Source organism: Callorhinchus milii, unplaced genomic scaffold, assembly GCF_018977255.1.
Source record: "Callorhinchus milii isolate IMCB2004 unplaced genomic scaffold, IMCB_Cmil_1.0 Scaffold18, whole genome shotgun sequence".
NCBI classification, from domain to species: Eukaryota; Metazoa; Chordata; class Chondrichthyes; order Chimaeriformes; family Callorhinchidae; genus Callorhinchus; species Callorhinchus milii.
In genome coordinates, this window is record NW_024704759.1 from 3012768 (window position 1) to 3035267 (window position 22500).

At 43.7% G+C, this 22500-nt stretch overlaps 1 protein-coding gene across 1 annotated transcript in view; it reads right to left on the bottom strand.

The window, feature by feature from the left end:
• Positions 1 to 22500, bottom strand: part of LOC103173102 (nucleolar protein 4-like) — an 84707-nt gene that overhangs the window by 59586 nt on the left and 2621 nt on the right. The window contains 3 exon segments of the mRNA XM_042341961.1: positions 5431 to 5540; positions 6381 to 6492; positions 11772 to 11927. Coding sequence (XP_042197895.1) covers positions 5431 to 5540; positions 6381 to 6492; positions 11772 to 11927 — 378 coding nt within the window.

A 22500-nucleotide genomic window follows, 5' to 3' on the forward strand; every position in this document is an offset into this window, starting at 1 on the left:
GATGTGTGTGTGTGTGACTGACACAGGGATACACTGTGTCTGTGGGTGACTGACAGGGATACACTGTGTCTGTGTGTGACTGACAGGAATATACTGTGTGTGTGTGTGTGTGTGTACTGACACAGGGATACACTTTGTCTGTGGGTGTGACACAGGGATAAACTATGTCCGTGTGGGTGACTGACACAGGGATACACTGTGTCTGCGAATGACTGACAGTGATACACTGTGTCTGTGTGTGACTGACAGGGATACACTGTGTCTGTGTGTGACTGACAGGAATATACTTTGTGTGTGCGCGTGACTGACACAGGGATACACTGTGTCTGTGTGTGTGACTGACACAGGAATACACTGTGTCTGTGTGTGACTGACAGGGATACACTCTGTCTGTGGGTGTGACTGACAGAGGGATACACTGTGTCTGTGTGTGACTGACAAGGATACACTGTGTCTGTGGGTGACTGACACAGGGATACACTGTGTCTGTGTGTGACTGACAGGGATACACTGTCTGTGCGTGTGACTGACAGGGATACACTGTGTCTGTGTGTGTGACTGACAGAGATACACTGTGTCTGTGGATGTGACTGACAGGGATACACTGTGTCTGTGTGTGTGACACAGGGATACACTGTGTCTGTGTGTGACTGACAGGGATACACTGTGTCTGTGGGTGACTGACAGGGATACACTGTCTGTGTGTGTGACTGACACAGGGATAATAATAATAATATAATAATCCTTGCATTTGATATAGCGCTTTTCATGTCGGGAGGACGTCCCAAAGCGCTTCACAGAACACACTGTAAAGTGAATTGACTGTATATTTGTGGGCGAACGCGGCAGCCAATTCCGCACAGCAATGTCCCACAAACAGTCGTAGATTGAAAATGACCAATTTATTATTGTTTTTGGTTTTGGAGGGATTATTATTAGGCTCTGTGTGGAGTAAGGAAACTTGCCCAAGGTTTCGCCCTCTGCCTGGAATTGAACTCAGGTCTCTCACTTACAAAGTGAATGTTCTAACCACTGAGCTACAGGACTCCACGCACTGTGTCTGCATTTGTGACTGACACAGGAATACACTGTGTCTATGTGTGACTGACAGGGATGCACTGTGTCTGTGGGTGACTGACAGGGATACACTGTCTGTGTGTGTGACTGACAGAGGGATGCACTGTGTCTGTGTTTGTGACTGACACAGGGACACACTGTGTTTGTGGGTGTGAGTGACAGGGATACACTGTGTTTGTGTGTGACTGACAGGAATACACTGTGTCTGTGTGTGTGACTGACACAGGAATACACTGTGTCTGTGTGTGACTGACAGGGATACACTGTGTCTGTGGTGACTGACAGGGATACACTGTGTCTGTGTGTGTGACTGACAGAGGATACACTGTGTCTGTGTGTGTGACTGACACAGGGATACACTGTGTCTGTGGGTGTGACTGACAGGGATACACTGTGTCTGTGTGTGTGACTGACACAGGAATACACTGTGTCTGTGTGTGACTGACAGAGATACACTCTGTCTGTGGGTCTGACTGACAGAGGGATACACTGTGTCTGTGGGTGTGACTGACACAGGGATACACTGTGTCTGTGTGTGACTGACAGGGATACACTGTGTCTGTGTGTGTCTGACAGGGATACACTGTGTCTGTGTGTGTGACTGACAGGGATTCACTGTGTCTGTGGGTGACTGACAGGGATACACTATGTCTGTGTGTGTGACTGACAGGGATACACTGTTTCTGTGTGTGTGACTGACACAGGAATACACTCACTGTGTGTGTGACTGACACAGGGATACACTCACTGTGTGTAACTGACACGGGGATACACTCACTGTGTGTGATACACAGGGATACACTCACTGTGTGTAATTGATACAAGAATACACTCACTGTGTGTGACTGACACGGGGATTCACTCACTGTGTGTTACTCAGAGAGGGATCCACTCACTGTGTGTGACTCAGAGAGGGATACACTGTGACTAATGCACTGTAACTGACACATTGTGTGTGAGATTCTCTGAGTGACTGATACACTGAGAGGGAGACACCATGAGATAAATAGTGTGTTTGATTGATACACTGAGAGTGTGTGAGATTCACAGAGGGAGGGATACACTGTGACTGATGCACTATGCGTGAGATACAGTGAGAAAGGTACACACTGAGGGAGTGACTGATTCACAGAGAGAGGGTTGCAGTGAGAGACTGATACATTGTGTATGAGATATACTAAGAGTGGTATACTGAAGACCTTTCTCTTTGACCATGCCCAGGGTAGTGAGTGAGATATACACACTGTTACACTCAGAATAATACATATGGATACCATGTGTCAGAGATACACTGAGGGTGAGATCCACAGATTGATGCATTGTGTAAGAGGTACAGTGTGAAGCACACACACGTTGTGATAAGATACTAGCTACACTGTGTGAAACACTGAAAGAGTGATAGATACACTGTGACTGATACATGCAGTAGAGGGATACACTGAGAGAACGATGTGTTCGATGTAAGAGAGTGTGTGATACATTGTGTGACCTATATAGTGAAGGGGATACACTGTGTGTGAGATACGTTGAGAAAGTGAGACACTGGGTATGTGATACACGGTGTGAGATAACAGCCATGGAGGTGCTGGAAAACCATACATCTGTGGGCAATTAGAGAACTGTTACCAAGTGCCTCCAAGTTGCACCTGCAAGCTCCTCCAACTCAGAGCAGAGCGGCCATAGGTCAAGACACATAACAAAAGTGGCACCAAGTATTTCTGAAAAGCGCCTTTCGCTGTGGAAGATTCAGCTCGCTCGCTGCCTCGCTCTCTTCCACGTGAGTTTTGAAGGAGAAGAGCAACCGTATATTGAGTAGTTTATGTGCTTAATATACTGTAATCCGAAATAAAAGCAGAAGTCGCTGGGAACACTCAGCAGGTCAGGCAGCATCATGGTTGGACCTGAGAGAGTGAAATTCAGCACGTTCAGAGGGAGAAAGATTTGAGTGAACGAGTGAGGTGGAGAAACTGACTCAGCCAATGTCACTCTGGCAGTTCTCAATGTACAGATCAAGGAACAAAGAATACTGCAAAGTGAATTGACTGTGAGCAAAATGGATGGAGACAGACTTGCCCTCCCCTTCTCTCTCTCTCTCTCTCTCTCTCCCCCACCACCCCAAAATGAACTTAATGCAATCTTTGTGAAGCTCGATTGTTGCGTTTGATTTCCACATTGTGGCTTTTGACTGACCCTCCGCAAGTGCATGACCTGCATTTGATTCCAATTGGCTGCCGCATTTCGTCCACAAAACACGCAGTCACTAAACTTTGCAGTATATTCCGTGATGCTCTTTGAGACGTTTCAGTCATGTGACAAGGCAGCTTATCAAATGCAAGGATTATTATTATTACAAATTCATCACTGTAGTACTTAGACCCTTATGTGTAACCGGAGTGAATGGGTAACAGTCCGAGTGCTGGATGTGAAATGTGAAGAGCAAATTGTGTATTGCTTCGCATCCACCGAAATCTATTCTGTAACCAAGGCTTGAGCTTTTGAGCATGATGTTCACATGGGATACACAGTAAATGCTCATTCGATTGAAGTTTGGCTCATGCTTGTAATTGAGACAATTACAACAGTTGAGGATGCTTTCATGGAAAGTAGCTTTCACCTCTTTCCAAGGGGTGGGGCAATGCTTCGGATGAAGATATGGGCTGCAGAGATCTGGATAAACTGCAGCTTGTGAAGCATTGAGTGAGGAACACTGGTGAGGAACGCATCTGAGTAGTCAAGTCTAGAGGAATGAATGAGCCTTTGGCAATGGAGTGAAGGAAATGGGCAGAAGTGAGTGATTTTCCAACACTCTCTCTCTCCCTCCAATAGCATAATTTCCTGAGGAGTGCAGAGGTAACCCTTACCGTTGCATCTATCAGAGTTATTTCATAATAGTAATCCTTGTATTCGATACAGCGCCTTTTGAGTCGAGAGGACGTCTCAAGGCGCTTCACGGGGTTTGACGACAAAGTGCACTGACTGGGTATTTTGTAGTCGGACCTGGCAGCCAATTTGTGCACAACAGTCGTTAGCATGTAGAGTTGAAGAGGGACCTGTGCTCATTATTAGTCAGGTCTCAGAGTCAAACTGCACTTGGTAATGTCACGGAGCTGTAAATTTAAATTAGTGGTAAATTAACAAAATATATTTTCAGAGGTGGCAACTGGCAGTGAGAGAAAGACAGAGAGAGAGAGACCGTTCAGTGTGAAAATCACTTCTGTCTCCAAGTGTGACAAACGAACAAGAAAAAGTAAAATGACGCAAGGGTCTCTTATCATATTGTATAAACGTTTGTTATTGGTGATTCCTTTGAACCACGCTTTTGGTCGAGTTTCCCCTCCCAACCCCAGCTCGGGTGCCAATCCAGCATTGTTAAGGGTTTTGTGACGTCCTTGCAACTCTAAAGGTGCCACAGGAAAATCTAAACTGTAATTCCTCGATAAGAAAACCATGATCCTGTCTTCCTCTTCCGGTGGATGTTGAAGATCTGGCGCGGGCACTATTCAGAATGAGACAGGAGTTTGTCCCAATGTTCCTGACCAACAATCCCCCAAATAAAAATAGTCATTCACTTCATAGCTGTTAGTGGGATATTGCTGTCCGCAAATTGGCTGCCATGTTAGCATACAAAATACACAGTCACGGCACTTTAAGGTAAATCTTGTGAAGCGCTTTGAGATGTCCTCCCGACGTGAAAGGCGCTGTACCGAATGCAAGATTGATTATTAATATTATCCTCATGTTATCATTGTGACCTCAATGACCTCAATGAAGATGGCAGCGTTGCCAGCGCATTTCTACATTACTGCAAATGTTGCACATTTGTTACTAAAGCTTGTATAAAATCACGAGTATTGGGAGTTGATAAAGATGCGATGCAGTTATCTGCCTCTTAATTACTTACAAATATCTGACAGCAGAGGGCAAGCTTTGCTCAAACACTTGCCTGGTTGCATATAATCAATAACCCATCTCAAACAGCAGAAATATACCGTCAATCCGCCCACAAAATATACAGTCAATTCATTACAATATATTCTGTGAAGCGCTTTGAGACATGATAAGGCATTATATCAAATACAAGGATTATTATTATTATTAATAAATGCACGCAAAAAAAATTCAGCTCCTTAAACCATAACAATATTGTTAGTTTAGCACATCTAGTGCACATCTCGACCTTTATTTTAATCCATTCTTCCTTCCTCTCTTCAACAATGTAGCAAACTGTGGAGGCAAATCCATATTATATCATTTGATAGTGGAGGGCAATATAACATAGAGTCCTGGTAGCAAGTGCCATCGAACCATGATATAAAATTCTCTCCCTTCCCCACTAGCGCTGATCAAACCTACCTCGTTTTGAGAGGTGCTCATAAACTGCAGTTTCATTTGATTCAAGTAGGTGGCGGTTATGGGCATGTTGTAATCTATCACCCCAGCCAACGCAGAAGGCTTTTCGTTTTCTAAGTGGAGCGGGGGAGAGAGAAGAGAAGAAAACAACACAGGACTGAATTATGTTCTGTTGATTTCATGCACCAGAGATAATAATGATTTCAGTATGTCAGAGGCTGGCTATGTGTAGCCTTATAATATAATAAAATATAGCAATCCTTGATATAACACCTTACCATGTCTTCGAGACGTCTTAAAGCGCTTCACAGAATATACTGTAAAGTGCAGTGACTGTGCATTTTTTTAAGCCTGAGTTGAAGATTTCACACCATTTTTTGAGAGCTTAGTTGTCCAGGCTAAGACTGGGTCGAATTTCACGCTTTAATTTCGGAGTCGAAATTTGCAGCAGTTCTTAAAATAACTTGCGGGCGAGGAAAAAAAAGTCTTCAAAATTAAGACTGAATTCGCCCATAAAATATACTGTGTATTTTCTGTGAAGCGCGTTGAGATGTCTCGGAGATGTGATAAGGCGCTATACCAAATGCAAGGATTATTATTATTATGTATTGAAAAACTTCCCAAAACTTGAACACTCTAAAATATTAAGCAAATAACAACAACGACGACCTGTATTTATATAGCGCCCTTCACGCAATGTAGCGCTTGACAGGGGTTGAATCTGACGCCGAGCCGGGGGGGGGGGGGGGGGAGGTGAGCGTAGGCACGGTGGAAGAGGAAGGGCTTCAGGTACGACCTGAAGGTGGGGAAGGAGGGCGCAAGGCGGAAGAATAGAGGAAGGGTGTTGGAGAGTTTGGGGGATAAATAGTCTAAGCCAAGAACCAAGTGGGATTTCCAGCACAAGGTGCCACCCACCACCAACACTCACACACACATACACATCACACAATTACCTTTCGTATCCATGTCATTGGGGTTTATGTGCATTCGTTTCTGACATTCTGTACAGCTCATTAGAAATCTCGTCACCGCCTCTCTGGGCAGAAAGGCGTACGTCTCGGCAATCTGGTTTGGAGAAACGGGAAGCGTTTGTGAGTTGGGAGAAGGAACCAGAGTCTGATTTGATATACAGAGGCAATCAGTAACATAAAGGCATCACCCGGCACCAGGCAAAGAGGAACAACCTTCACTTCACGCTTATTAGACGCCTGTCACTTCTGACGTGCGCTGTGTAATCATTAAGGGTCAACGTTCACTGACGAGAATAACAAAATCTGTAACGCGAGGGTTTCGAAACTCCCGGTGGTTGCCACAGACACTAAACACAGGCACAGAATGAACTAAACCGTTTAGCATTGCGTGTCATTTACAGTTTCTGCATGTGATTTGCAGTTTGAGCATGTGACGTGCATCACTGCACACACACGGCAGGGGACAGAGGAGCACCGTTTGGGTTTGGGGGGGATTTGGCTCCCACCTATCACTGCAGACAAAGACAAAAAGAGTTTGATTGGTTAAGCGCTTCATAGGATTTGCTGTAAAGTGCAATGACTGTGCACTTTGCAGCCAAACTCAACAGCCAATTTGCACACAGCAATCCAATACAAAATTACAGTCGTATAGCTCCTTTCATGTCAGGAGGATATCCCAAGTAACTGGACAGTAAGGGATTTGGATCTGAGTGTTGTAAGGGAAAGTAGAGGACAGGCAATGTCCTGGAACCAGCTTTGAATTCACTGGCAAGTATTACCTGGAGAATATATATTCATCTCTGAGGAAATCTGATGAACCCTGCAATGCAACCTAGTTTTGGTCACTAAGTCTTAGGTTTTAAGATCGTGCAGAAATGTGCAAGGCTGAATTTAGGGAGTTTCCACAATTCTGCGCATCCGTACATCTGAAGATAAAACCGTTTTACAGACTAAGACTAGTTGGAATTCCATGCCTCCAGCTTTGTTGGGTCACAGGAGCAAAAGGTTGATTTGGGATCACAGTAGTGTTGACGGAGCCCGTGCTGTTTCAGTACGTGTTCGTCTACTCAGAGAACTTGGCAGATATCACAAGTTTATTGCAGCCCAACACGAGCTGTGACAAATGTGCGACTCTTGTGTTTGTAAAAACAAGTAATCATACACAATATTTATTCAGCGTTATCCGTGTGCTCGTTTTCTTTTTGGGTCTCATTCGAACCAGTAATTGCCACTGTTTAAACATCTGTTCCTGCACATCAGCAATTGGGGAACGGTTTGACATCTGTGCCTCTGACAACAGCGTGGATTCTTCCGAATTGCACTGTAAATGTGTCTTAATGAGGCATGTTTTGTGAGGGTGGCACATTTCTCCACATTGCACAAGCGCTCTCTGTGGGAACCCGTCGCCACAGGCTACAACACAGCGTTTCTCATCTAAAAAGACACTTTTGCTAAAAGTCCTCAGACTTTTGCTCTTTTACTGTCCTTTTAGTTTATTTTAAAAAAAGGTAATTTCTTGAAATTTGCCACAAACGATTAATACGAATGTGTGTCAATGCGTGGGTTTAATAATTTAGCACAAGGGCCAGCTGATTTAAAGCCCGGCTTTTTCTTTGTAAGCTTCAAAGTAAAACATTAAAGGATTTTTTTTTAAACCCATTGGAAAATTCTCACTTGTTTTGAGGGTGTGTGTGTGTGTGCGTGTGCGCGCTCGCTGAATCTTGTATTATCCTATATTGGAGAGAAGAAGCCTTGCAATAAAAAGAACTATCATTTGCGACGTCTGAACATAAATTGCATTGTCTCTTGTTCAAATGAGAGATGGAGGCTAGGTTCCAGCTCTTGTCTTACACGCCTGAGTATTGGATCATTAGTAGCACTGCTGATATTGTATAAAAACACTGGCTCCTTTGATTCTATCCCTCAGCTGGTTAATGTGTTGTGTCTCTGAGTACTTGGTCAATCCCTTCATGGCTGTTTTTGGGACATTATTGTGTGCAAATTGGTTGTTGAATTTGTCTACAAAGCACACACTCGCTCCACTTTACAGGATATCCTCAAAGTGCTTTGAGCTGTCCTCCTGACATAAAAGGCATTGCATCAAATAATAATAATCCTTACATTTGATACAGCACGTTATCACGTTTTTGAGTCATCTCAAAGCGCTTCACAGAGTGAATTGATTGTATATTTTGTGGGTGAATTGCGGCAACCGATTGACCACAGCCGTGTCCCTTTTTTTAAGGGATTACCGCCAGAAAAGCAATCCACCAATTGATTAAATGTAAGGATTGTTAGTAATAATAATAATAATAATGGAGTACTGAACTTTCTTTAATACGTGTTTACCTTACTCCCCAGTTAGGTTTTCCATTAATTATTCACCCAGTCGCTGAGAGGTTAAAATATAATTTTTGCAGTAATTCTGTAATTTGCATATTTGGTAGCTGTGTTTTAAACATATTAGAAGCCTTTTTAACAGGCAGGCGATGAAACACCTTAGAGATAGCAGAGTCACGGTATGTTACAGCACAGAAGCAGGCCATTCGACTTGTCACTTACGCGAAGGTACTTTTCTCTTTGCAGTGTGTTTTTCTGTAGTTTTTTTTAAAAGAAACGTGCAGTAAACTGGTTTTGGAATTAAGGCCGTCATTAATAATTCGCCACATTCTGTTACCCTCTGAAATGCTGAGAGAATCAAGAGTTAATCCAGACCCAGGTGGAACTTCTCTCCCTATATATCCAGGTTGCCAATCAGCCTGACTGGCGTGCATTCCCAATCGACGCAGAGAATAGATTGAGAGATGGAGCTGGGATGTTGCATCTGACTCCTAACCTCAAAAGGTCACATCCACCGAAGGTTAGACAGACTTCAATAGAGTCGTCTAATTATTTTCCACAGTGGGGAATGAGACTTGAACAAGTCTGCCAGATCCCACTGGGGGTGTGAGTGCCTGTCAACGCCAAGAGGCATTCCCCTGAGTCGTTGACAACTATTTTTGTCTCAGGAATTCCCTTCCATTTCAGTACCAAACTGAACTGTGATTTGGTTTATGTTATGAGCACGGATTTTCAGGCAGTCTGTGTTCGATGTTCAGTGTTCAAAGCTCCAGTGTTGCAAAAGAGAAACAATGTGCAATCATCCTGGAACCACTTTATTGGGAATCATGGAGTTCCTACTAATGTATTTTTTAAAAAATCTATCTATCTCTAAATATATATGTAATAATAAATATGCATCTAGAAATATATACATTAATTTATATATGTAACAATGTATTTATATATTTACCTTTCAATATACAATGCAATATTGTAGTTATAAATGTATAATGTATCTATAAATACATATGTAATTATACATTTAGGAATACATACCCTATATCTATAGATATATGTATCAATGCACTTATATAGAAATATATATGTAATATTGTATTTATAAATATATGTACACATTTGTCAATATATATACATATATATGTAGAAATGCATTTATACATTGATAGTTTGATGGCTTTTTGATATTCCCACAAAATAAATATTGCATATCGCAAAATGCAGGACAATGTATCTGGAACATGTCTATTTATCCCACAGCCTGAAGGATTTTATTATTTTGGGAGGTCAACACAAAATGACACACATTTGTAATCTACAAAAATGAATCTGTGGCTCGTGTTAGTTTGTGTTAATTAGCACAAGGCGTGCATAGCACAACACCAAAAATGTTGGCCTCAATGTTGCCTATTGGTTAAATCAACTGCATTTGAGCAAAACTAAATTAGTGATTTTTGGTGGTTCAGTTATTTTAATCGTGCATATTTCTGGTCCTCTCCAACAATAACTCTCCAACAGTGAGGTGTGTTTAACAAGGGGAGAGAGGATTGAGTCAAACTGTTTGGTCTTATAATCTGGAGACAGTTTGAAAATCCATTGCTGTATTTGTACAGTTTTACTGTAATAATCAGCCAGATTTTTTCAAAAATCATTTCATTAACCGTTTGTGGGACAGTGCTGTGGTCAAATTGATTAAATACTCAGTCATTACTGAAAAGTTGAGATATCTTTAATATTAAAGGCATTCACCCACAAAATTTAGTCAATTCACTCTACAGTCGATTCTGTGAAGCGCTTTGAGACGTCTCAAAGACGTGCTAAGGCCCTGTATCAAACGCAAGGATTATTATGATTTTATAAATTAGAATATTCCATGAATTTGATATTGCTCCTTCTCGCGTTAAAAAAGAACAACACAAAGTGCTTCCGTAAAGTGTAGCGACTGTGTAATCATAGGTGAATACAATATCGAGTGCAGGTCTTATTGTAACAACTGAGAATAGGATTAAAGTGCAACTCCAACAGTGACGTGAGTATTTAGTTACGTCAGACAATGGGTCGGTCTCTATCTACCCTCCACGACATCGCATCTTTTCGCCCACAAAATATATCCAGTCACTCCACTTTACAATATATTCTGTGAAGCGCTTTGAGGCGTCTCAAGAACGTGATATGGCGCTACATCAAATGCAAGGACTATTATTATTATTATCCTAAAACACCTCACAGATAATGAGAAAAACAACAACTTGCACTTATATAACCGCCCTCCAAGCAGGGTACAGTCTCAAAAACCATAACCTCCCCACCCCCACCCCAAAAACAACAACAAAATTACATTTGTAAAGCGCCTTTCACATCGAGAGGACATCCCAAGGCGCTGGACAGACAGAGTTACGGACCTGAGCTGGGGGTCGGGATTGGAGAGGGTGGAGGGCAGGGGGGGAAGCAGGGAGATCGAAAGCACGGTCGAAGAGGAGGGTCTTGAGATGGATCTTGAAGGAGGCGAGGGAGGGGGCGAGGCGGAGGGACTGCGTGATGGAGTTCCAGAAGGTGGGGGCAGAGTGGCAGAAGGCCCACCCACCAATAGTGGGGCGCGCAAGGCGGGGAACGTGAAGCAGGCTGGAGCCAGCTGAGCGCAGGGAGCGAGCAGGATGGTAGGGAGTTAGGAGGTCGCAGAGGTAGGGGGGAGCAAGACCGTGGAGGGTTTTGTCAAAATGTTTACTTTGACCTTTATAGAAAATGGCCACAATCTAATTGTTAAGTAATCTGTTTAATAAGCAGTGCCATTACTTTTTACGATTGAAATGAAATAAGCCATATAAATAAGTCATTCTTAGAAAAAAAGTCTCAATTATATTAAAAAAGGACAAAGAGCATAACCAGAAATAGTGCTTATATGGTTTAATTCTTCGAGCACAGCAGCCTGTGCTAAAATATATCTTCGTGAATAAAACATAAGCCCAGAACTGCAGACGACGGGGAACATTTATGGAACTAAATAATTAAAGTTAATAAGTGGATATAACTCACCGCTTTGTAGGTCCTCTTCTGCCCGGCGTGTTTAGCTGTCTTCCCAGTCTCTGTTCCCGTTTCCACATGCATCGAATAAATGATGTCGAAGAAATCCTCCACAACTGCCACTCGCTTCAGAGAGATGCTTTCCTTGGCCGGGACTCCATCTCCAGTCTGAGGAAGCACATTACAATATTCACCAGAGGCTCAGGGTGGGGGTGGGATTGGGGGTGGAGGAGATGGGGAATCATGTTAATATTTTTCTTTAAAGTATTTTTTTTAAAATGCCGACAAATCACTAAAAAGCGGATTCAACAGCCTCCGCCTTTCTATCCACCTGACAAACTAATCTACGTTTTTTGTACGGTTGCAATTATTGATGGGGGGGAATGCGTTTCCGTTGTTTTTCTACATCCTGACATCTCTGTGTGCTTTGTCTGAACTTACTGTAGGGATGATGTGCTTACACCATGTTTAAACAAAGCCACACAGAGATTGCCTGGTGTCACAAGTGGAGCCTTGTGTCTTCTTCTGAGTTAGAACCCTGCGGGTTCAACAACAACTTGCATTTACCCTGCCCCTTCACACAAGGTAGTGTGTCAGAGAGCTTAACGATGGCATACTATGACCCCAAGCCTGGGAGGACGGAGAGGTGACCATAGCCAGGGTCGAAGGGGAAAGTCTTCAGTTGCGATCTGAAAGGGGGGGTGGTGGTGAGTGGATGCAAAGAGGGGGCAAGGCAGAGGAACGGAGGCAGGGAGTTTGCAAGGTCTGGGGTGATGGGGGCGCGAACTTCAAGCCCCTTGGGGTTCAAGCCCCAGGTCAGGACTTTGAGCTAAAACAAAGCACACATTTGTCACTACCAGCTCGGTGCAGTGATGGAAAGAATGGAAATCGATCACCGCCACCACCACCACCAACAACTTGCATTTATAGAGCTCTCTTCAGGTCGGACGTCACCTCGGAGTGTTTAAAGTTAAATTAGAAGTTAAATCAAAAGCACGATAATTTCACAGATAAATTTTTTTTTAAATTGCTTATATATATATATATATATAATAGATAGCTTTTATTTTGAGGAGGAGTTAAACCATCAAGCAAAACAGATACTCATCACCGAGCATTTGGGGTTTATTTCTGGCAAAACCTCAGGGTCCTCCTTCCTGAAAACGTGCTTATAATTGACCGTTTCTTTTCTAATCGTTGCTTTGCACATCTTGCAGACTAGAACCGAGCCCGACAGCCATCTCCAGGGGCAATAAAGCGACCACAGACCGTCTGATCAAAGGTTATCTTAGCACAGCGCAGACTGGGGGAGCTTGAGCTCTGGGCTAACTAACCGCGGGGAAGAACATTAATGTTCTCAAGTAACCGGCAGTGGGTGACCAATAATCTGCCACCTGTTTTTCTTTCTATATTATAGCAACAATTAATAATCCTTGTAGTTGATATAGCCCCTTTCTCGCCAGGCGGTCGCATGCAAATATGTCCCGAACTACCTATGTACTGTATCCCATAATGTTATTTCCTACACTGTAGGAAATTTACTGTACTGTCTGGTGTGTTTTTGTTTAAACCTCCTAAACACCTACCACCCTGCCCGCTCCGGCCTGCTTCACGTCTCGTTCACCCCACTATTTGCGAGTGGGCCTTCTGCCACTCTGCCCCCACCCTCTGGAACTCCATCTCACAGTCCCTCCACCTCGCCTCCCTCCCTTGCCTCACTCCAGACCATTTCAAGACCCTCCTCTTCGAACGTGCTTTCGATCAACTTGCTTTGCCCCCTACACTCCACCCTCACCGATCCCGCCCCCCAGCTCTGGTCCAAAACTCTGTCTGTCCAGCGCCTTGGGACGTCCTCCTGACGTGAAAGGCGCTATACAAATGTAATTTTGTTGTTGTTGTTGTTGCGGCCGCCAGTTTGCGCACAGTAATGCCTCATAAACAGCCACGAAAGTGAATGGGCACTTTTATCCGGGGGGAGGGGTGGGGGGATTGTTGGCCAGGACACCGGGAGACACTTTGTTCTCTTTTCAAATATCTTTACTGTATAGCGCCATGGGACATCCTCTTGACGTGTAGGGCACTAGATACGAGTGTACATTTGTTAGCTAAGAGAATCAAGGGATATGAGGCAAGGGCAATAATTAGAGTTGAGGTACAGATCAACCATGATCTTATAGAACGTTAGAACAGGCTCGAAGGGCTGAATGGCCTACTCCTGTTGCTATGTTTCTAAATGTAATTTGTTGTTGTTGTTGTCTCAATTGGCTGCTGGTGTTTAACTGCAAGTATGCAATGGTTACACTTGATAGCAATTACCAACTAAGCTTTCTGCAATGTGCAACTTTGGCCTTGTAATCGATTTCAAAGATTACTAATGTAACAATCAGTCAGACTCCCTTCCCTTTTGTTACACCAATAATTTCGCGTTAGGTTTCCCCTCCTGCTTTAGGCATAAACGCAGCAACAAATTGTTAGCACAACAGCGTACTAGCTCCACTCGTTTGGGCACAGAGTCAATAGATTGCTCACACTGCCTCCCAGACAGCGCAAAAAGAAACGAGAGTTTATGTTGGAGCCAGTGTAACAGCTGGAACTGACAGCATGAATGGAGCCTGCTGATTTCCCTTCACCCTGGCACGAGCAACAAGGGCAGTGCGTGTGTGTGGCCAGAGAGAATGAGCCGCACACACTAAACGCTCTGAGATTTTGAACAAAACTCAAGAGCGGAACATGCCAGGTGTGAGCGAAGCTGTGCTGCTTGGACTCTAGCTTCACGGCTTTCCTGGTCTCAATGGTAAAAGATTCTCCTTGTTTTCGCTCGGTATTCACAGTGAGCCAGCCCGTGACTGCAGTAAGCCCTGACCCGATCGACGCCAACCTCGAGTTAGCTCTCCGCCGAGGCTTTTCAGTGCAGCCGGGCACGCAATTCACAAGTAGAGAGAGAGATTTTACACTGAGATTTCAAACAATATTTCTCATCCTGAGCGAGAAATATTCCATAGCATCAATCTTTTTCCATTAAAAAAGAACATACTGCAAAGTGGCATCAGCTCACTGCAACAGTTTAGTGTGGTCACCAGAATCCGTCACAACGTGAGGATATATACAACTGGAAGGAAATTGTAATCAAAGGAAATAATCATTGCAGTCAAAACAGCACCTTATCGTGTTATCAAAATATCTCAAAGTGCTTCACAGAGTTTAATGTACAGTGACTGTATTTTTGTAAGCGAACTTGGCAGCCAACTTACACACAGCGATGTTCCACAAACAGCCACAAAGTGAATGAGCAATTTTATCTGGGGATTGTGGGCAAGACTGTTGGTTTAATCTGAAGGACAGCACCTCCAATAATGCAGTGCTCTCCCAGTGCTGAATTGGAACATCAGCCGAGACTGTGAACTTAAAGTCCCGATGTGACCCACAACCTTCTAACTGAGAAGCGACTGCAGGCTGACTCCGTCAAATGTAAAAGCATGTAACAAATCTATTTAATCAAAGAGGAATAGAATCTTGTTGTCTCCCAGACTCAAACTAATCTACTCAGGGAGATGAGTCTTTGTTCACTTGAAGAATTCCATTTTGGTTTAGAATTGATTGCAGAGTTCATGAATGATCCTGAGTAGCTTGAAGACATTTTTGCCCGAGGGCGATTGTGTTTAACATGGATTAGAGCAGGTCTTTCTTTCTTTTTTGAGAAAGAAAACGAACCGGGAGATTATATGTCATTAACTTTGGCGAGGATAATAATTAAGTTGAGCAAGGAGTTTTGTTCATTTTGTTTGCTGATTTTCTCCTCCTCCTCCTCTCTCTTTAAGGTACTGATTTACACTGGGATAGTCAACGTCAATAGTCTTCACACTTGAATTTAACCAGCAAGTATTGGCGAGTGATTGACCCATCTGGGCACAGCTGAGCCCAATCCCGGTCTCTCTCACCTGGCAACGCTCACAATTTTCCAGTAGAGGGCACTTGACAGTGATCAGAAGGAACCCTGGCTAATAATAATAATAATAATACTTGCATTTCATATAGTGCCTTATCACTTCTTCGAGATACATCAAAACATTTCAAAGAATACACTATACAGTGAATTGACTGTGTATTTTGTAGGCAAAACGCGGCAGCCAATTGCACACAGCAGTATCCACTAACAGTCGTGGATTGAGTGACTTGATTGAATTTATTATTATTATTATTTTGAAGGACTTATTACCACTGGAAAAGCGATCCACCAATCCATAACAACCGGATTCCTACTTACTTAATAGTAATAATAATCCTTGCAATTTGATGTAGCACATTACCACATCATCAAAACACCTCAAAATGTTTCACAGGATTTTACTGTGACGTGCAGTGACTGAGTTAATTTGTGCATAGCAGTATCCTACAAATAATCAGGCTGATGTGCTTCTTCACATCAGATCCACGCAGCGTCCATGCCTGAGACTAGTTGACTCACCCAGCATTTCCTATGTTCTCATCTTCAGCCAACAAGCCTCTGTCCCATTCACACCGTACTTTTGTAAAGGGTCAACTCAATGCAATCCCCATTTCATTTTGACCCAATGTTATTTAGAGTTTGTGTAATGTAAATCCATTTACCCAGCCAGGTAATTCAAGTCCAAAAATTGTTACTAAAGATCCCACGATGCTATTCAAAAACAAAATAGAGCTTGTCAACATGTCTTGGGCCAACAATCTTCCAGAGAACTTGGTGATTCCCTTCACCCCTGTTTATGGCAACCTTGCTATGTGCAGAATGACTGCCAGATTTGTCTACAAATACAGTCACTTAACTCTGGAGAGCAATCCCCTGTGAAGCGCTTTTGACACATTTTGACGCTACATCAAATGGAAGGATTATTTATTATTATTATTAATGCTCTTCACGGATAACCTAACTCTCCCAAATGAAGAATAAGCAGTCGAGCGAGGTACCAGAGAGTTGCTGGTGCCTAGCAAACTGTACCCTGGCAAGTATACAAAGGGCATTAATGGAAATCTTATTACATTCACAGACATTTCACAGGCCAATGAGTTCAGGGTCAAATTGCCTGACTTGTATCAATAGCACACACAGGCTGTCCCTCCCTTCCTGTATTGGAATGTCAGCCGAGACCGTGTGTCTCAAAGTCCGAATGTGGGGCTATACCCCGAGTGTTCATTGTGTACAGAACAATAAACAGTAAACTCCTGATAACTCGACCCTGGCTTAACTGTTCTCTACCACGTAGGTCATCACGCTGTCAATATCCCAGCCACATTTATTGATATGTGTGTATATATATATATATATATGCCTAACTCGCCATTCCAGATAACTCGTCAGTGAGCCTTTTCCCTTGGAGTGACGTGTTAACTTGTAACTATTAACTGAAAGAGCTTGCAAGGGCCTCTCACTTCTCTGTTTTCTGTGTATCACTACATAAAGCCTATATATAGACTGGCTGGTCTAACAGCGCTTAATGCCCTGCAGCACTGAGAAAAAAAGTCCCATCTGTGACCCCAACAGACACTGTGTGACTTTGTGCCACACATGGTCTCTTCCAAGCAATTCACAACTGTGAGAAGTCAGCAAGCCTCAATTACCTGGTACCGACTCCGCAGCCAAATGAGTTAACAGTCAGTTTAACTTGGACAGCACACACAAGCACACAAACACCACACAAAAGCTGGGGCTGAACGACTGATTGCCTGTGTGGTTAATAGCAGATAAACCTCAGTGTAAAACACTGTCACCAACCATTGGAAATCAGCCGGGCAAAACGCTCAGGGTTTGCATTCAAAGCGCGAGATTACAGTACTAACAACGAGCTTTTAACAATTCCTTTTTTGGGGGAAAAAAATAGTTTGGACACTGAGGCGAGTAAGTGATGATTTACTGCAATGTCGTATCTTTTTACATTTATGCTCAAAACCTAAGGACTTAAAAGTTTCTTCGGTGTGAAAACAGATAACATTGTAGCGTCTGTGTTCACTTTTAGTGTGAGGTCAAAAAGCTGATGAATAGGAACCACATCAAAACAGATATGGGGGAATCGCAGCAGAAAGTCACAAAATAATTTGTGGCTAAGAATCCTTTTTTTTTATTCCTCCAGGGATTCTGCATTTACTTCCTGGGTGTTATGTGGCTTTGTTCTAACGATGACACCCAGAGATGACAATTCTACTACATCTGAGGTGCATCAAAATGATTGGCGGGTCCCCAGTGCTCCAGGGCACTGCTGATGACAGCATAGCCATCGGCAGGACCTGGAAGGGCAGATCAGTCACTGGGGGCAGGAAATCATCCCAATCAGCTCCCGTTAACCCTGCAAGCCAAAGCCCCAAAGGGTAGGGTGGTCCTAGCTGGACAAGCAGGGTTATTCCAGGGTTATACTTGCAGCCCCTAACTTGGTGCATATTGTGGGAACATTTATTTTCTCAGCTCACAGGGGTAGAGAATTTGCAAATACTTGAGAACCACAACGCGATTTTTGTCCTAAATCCTAAAGAACACGCAACAATTATTACTATTTTCCCTTCTTTTCACGCCCGCTCCCTCCGCTCAGCCGGCTCTGGCCTGCTCCACGACCCCCCCACCCACCCACCCCACCATTGGTGGGAGAGCCTTCAGCCACTCTGCCCCCAACCTCCATCCCCCAATCACTCCGCCTCGCCCTTTCCTTAGCCTCCTTCGAGTCCCGCCTCAATACCCTCCTCTTTGATCATGCCATCGGTCACCCCTCTTCCCCTCCCCTCCCTTCTCCCCCCCTGACCCCAGCTCGGGTCTGAAATGCTGTACACTATCCAGCGCCTTGGGACATCCTCCCGACGTGAAAGGCGCTATACCGATGTAATCTTGTTGTTGTTTTGCGAAAAGCATTGTTTTTAAACAAACACTTTTCTATTTGTGCGAAGCTTGTGGCTTTCCTTAACCACCGAGAAAAAAAAGATTTAGAAAGATGAATGGGGTTGAATTGTGCAACCTTTCAAAGAGACCGTGTGATAACTACAACAACAACTTGCACTTATATAGCGCCTTTCAAGCCGGCAATGTATCAGAGCGCTCAGAACTTAATGCGAATTTCAACCCCTGGACTTTTTTTTAAATCGCTCTTTGGGCTGGAAGATTTACGAGCCTCCTGGGAGTTTTAAAAGTACAGATTTCACAATATTTCCAAGACTGGGATGTTATGCATTTGTTTTAACAGGCAATCGGGGGGAAAAACGTGTGTGTTTGTTTGTTTTAATGATACTAATCCTTGCATTTGACATAGAGCCTTATCACATCGTTGAGACGTCTCAAAACGCTTCACAGAATATCCTGTAAAGTGAATTGACTGTATATTTTGCGTGAGAAACACCGATTTGTTTTAAAATAAAAAATATCAATTAAAATGTTTTTAAAAATCGAGCAGCAGGGTAACAAACCCTTCAAAAATAATAATATTAATAATTTGATCACTTTGTCCACGATTGTTTGTGGGAAGCTGCTGTATGCAATTGGCTGCCATGTTTCTCCCACAAATATACAGTGAATTCGCTTTACAGTTTATCCTGTGAAGCACTTTGAAACGTCTCGAAGCTGTGATATGGCGCAATATCAAAAGCAAGGATTATTATTATACAGAATTTGGAAATCTACAATCGCAGTGTCAGACGGTTGGTGAGCACTTGTCAAGGGGCTGCCTGCACTGAGGTGCCACATACACATGTTGGGATTAGTTTCCTGTTGGGCCTTTTTGTCTGGAGCTGTGAAAAAGCCCACGGCGATAGTGTGCTGTGTGCTTGGCCCCTCTCTCTCCATTATGCTTAATTCCTGCGAAGGCGAACATGGGAAAAATGAGTGTCTGCGGGTCCATTCTACCAAGAAAATAAGTGTCTCTATGGTAACGCCAGCCCTCATCTCGTCCCATCTTATAGCAATGGATTGTATTTGCAAAAAGTGGGCAAGCAGGTCTGCAGTTATAAATATTCCCACACACACTTCCTTTTACACATATCCTATTGCACTCTGCAATAGTCACAGTTTAACAGCTCCACAATGCAAGGCTTTGGAGCCGAGGTCAAACACACAACCAACCACCCAACCGAGCAAACCATCACTTAAAGGGATTAATGCGACCCCCCCCACCCCAACCCCTCCCCCGATTGCTAAAGGAAATATCACTTTGACAAGCACTGAACGTCTGTGAGTCAGACATGGGCAAATGCAACATTTCACGTAAACTATCACAGGCCCGACACAAAAATGCACCTTTACAGTAGTTTTATATCATCCCATTTAATTGTATAATATCCTAATTAGTTCATTGTACATTCTAAATGGAGTTATATGAAACCATCTTATTACTTTAATTTTGACTGATGCTGTGGAGTGGAGTGACTGTGCATTTGAGGCTGTCACAAGGTAGCAACACACTAGCGATTAGTGGTTATTGTACGGGGTTGAGGGGATTGGGGTCAGGGGAGCTTTTGTGCAGTGAGTTGTTTTGTACAAGATATATGGGGTGAAACCCCTCTTATTGGGTGTAAATAAGCAGGCACATTTAGTCAGATGTTCACACCAAAGCGCCTGTTTTTCATCCAACTGTCAATTTACATAGAGGGTCGGATGCCCAACAAACACCATAACCTCCCCAACATACAGGGGTTTCCCCNTTTTTTTAAGCTCCAACTTTCACGACACAACAAAACCAGGCAAAATATCTACCAACGTGCCAGAATAGTTTGGGGTTGGGTTTTTTTTGCAAGCTAAATAAAAATGTATCCGTCTCAACTAATAATCTGATATAGTTATTATAATAACAAAATAATCTAAAATCACAAATGGGAAAAGTTCCCAGAAGTGTAGTTAATAATGTACTCATTCAGACTAACCCCAGTATAAGACAGATCATATAAATAATTAACAAAGGTAATTAACAGGGAAAGAGGGGGTGAGGGGGAAGTTAAACAGTTAAAGCTATATTCACAAACTGCCAGCATGTTTCTATTGCATTGTGAATATTTGGAGGAATATATATATGTGTATGCAGATTTTTGGTATATTTAAAAAAAAATTGGAATATGTATTTATATTTCCCAAAAACGAGTAATGTGCATACCAACCCCACAATAAAAATAATTGCCAAAAAGTGTTGGACTTTCGCTGCAGAAGTGGGTGGGGGGGTTCATTACCGAGCAACTGGATTGAACAGTAGTCAGCAGTATACAGTATCGAACAGTAGTCAGTGGAGATGTAGTCATGAGAGACGTCAATCAAGTCAGTAGGTGCTCACTGGTTCCTCTGCACAGACGTGGGAGCTGGGAACGCTCGTTGCCTGGCTACCAAGTGCATCCAATATCCCACCTCTCTACACTTGCCAGGCCAGCTAAGTGCGGAAATTTCCCTGGATGGCAATATATCTGGAGTCAAGAACCAAATGGTGGAAATCGTGGTGATGTGGGCACCACATCAAACTATTTTTATGTTAAAACTGTATCTTCCTCAGACAGGCATACACACAAAATCCCAGTGATGTTTACGCCTTCCCCCCACACACACCCTCTCTCCCTCACTACCCAATTAATGGGCTTGACTCCTGAGCAATACCTATTTTAATGTTAACAGCATCTTCGCACACATACACTCACACCAAATCCCAGTGACATTTACGCCTCCCCCACACACACCCTCCCCCCCCCTCTCTCTCTCTCTCTCTCTCCCCCTCACTCACTCACTCCCTTGCTATCCAATTAATGTACTTGACTCCCCTCTTTGCTTCCCCTCACTGCCCTGCTCTCTTGATTTCTCTCCCATGGAGCGACTTTATTAGTTCGTTGTAAATGACCAAGTGCTTCTTATTATTTTGCTGGTGTTCTTCCCTGCTCTGCTCAGCCTAATTTACCTGTATAAGGAGACTGTTAATAATGTTCTGTACATAGGCAAGCTAATTCTTGACTGATTGATGCACTGCGTTGAGAGACACTGGGCAGGTAGTGAGCAGAGCAGGAGGCGAGGGGAGAGAGACCAACAGACTTATTTTATTGACTCCCCTCAATTTCTCTTTGAATAATATCACCATTATTGACTTTCAAAACAGACCAGTTGGAGGTTTCAATTCACTGCAGCTTTTCTCTCCCTCTCTCTCTCTCTTTCTCCACACACTCCACTCACACTCGTTTCACACAAAGCCACCCCCAAGTATTCAGTTTTTTTGCAGAAATGAAACAATATTTTTTTAAAAAAACGAGTTGACGCCTGACAAAGGCTCTCAGACTGTCAGACTGCGAGGTGGATGGAGTCTGATCACAGATGGCAGGGCGCTGAGATGGTTGGGGGAAGAGGGGGAGAGAAGGGAGAGAGGACGGGGGAGAGGTGAGGGGGGAGAAGGGAGAGGAGAGGGGGAGAAGGGACAGGGGAGAGGATAGAAGGAAGTGGGAAAAAGGGGGAGAAGGGAGGGGGAGAAGGGACGGGGGAGGGAGGAAAAGGGACAGGGGGAGGGGTAGAAGGAGGAGGGAGAAGGGAGAAGGGATGGGGGAGGTCGGAGAAGGAAGAGGGGAGGGGGAGAAAGGACAGGGGAGGGGGAGAAAGAACAGGGGAGGGAGGAAAAGGGACAGGGGGAGGGGTAGAAGGGAGGGGGGGGAGAAGGGACAGGGGAGGGGGAAGAAGGGACAGGTGAGGGGGAGAAGGAACAGGGGAGGGGAGAAGGGACAGTTGAGGGGGAGAAGGGACAGGAGGGAGGGAGAGAGAAAAGGACAGAGAAAAGAG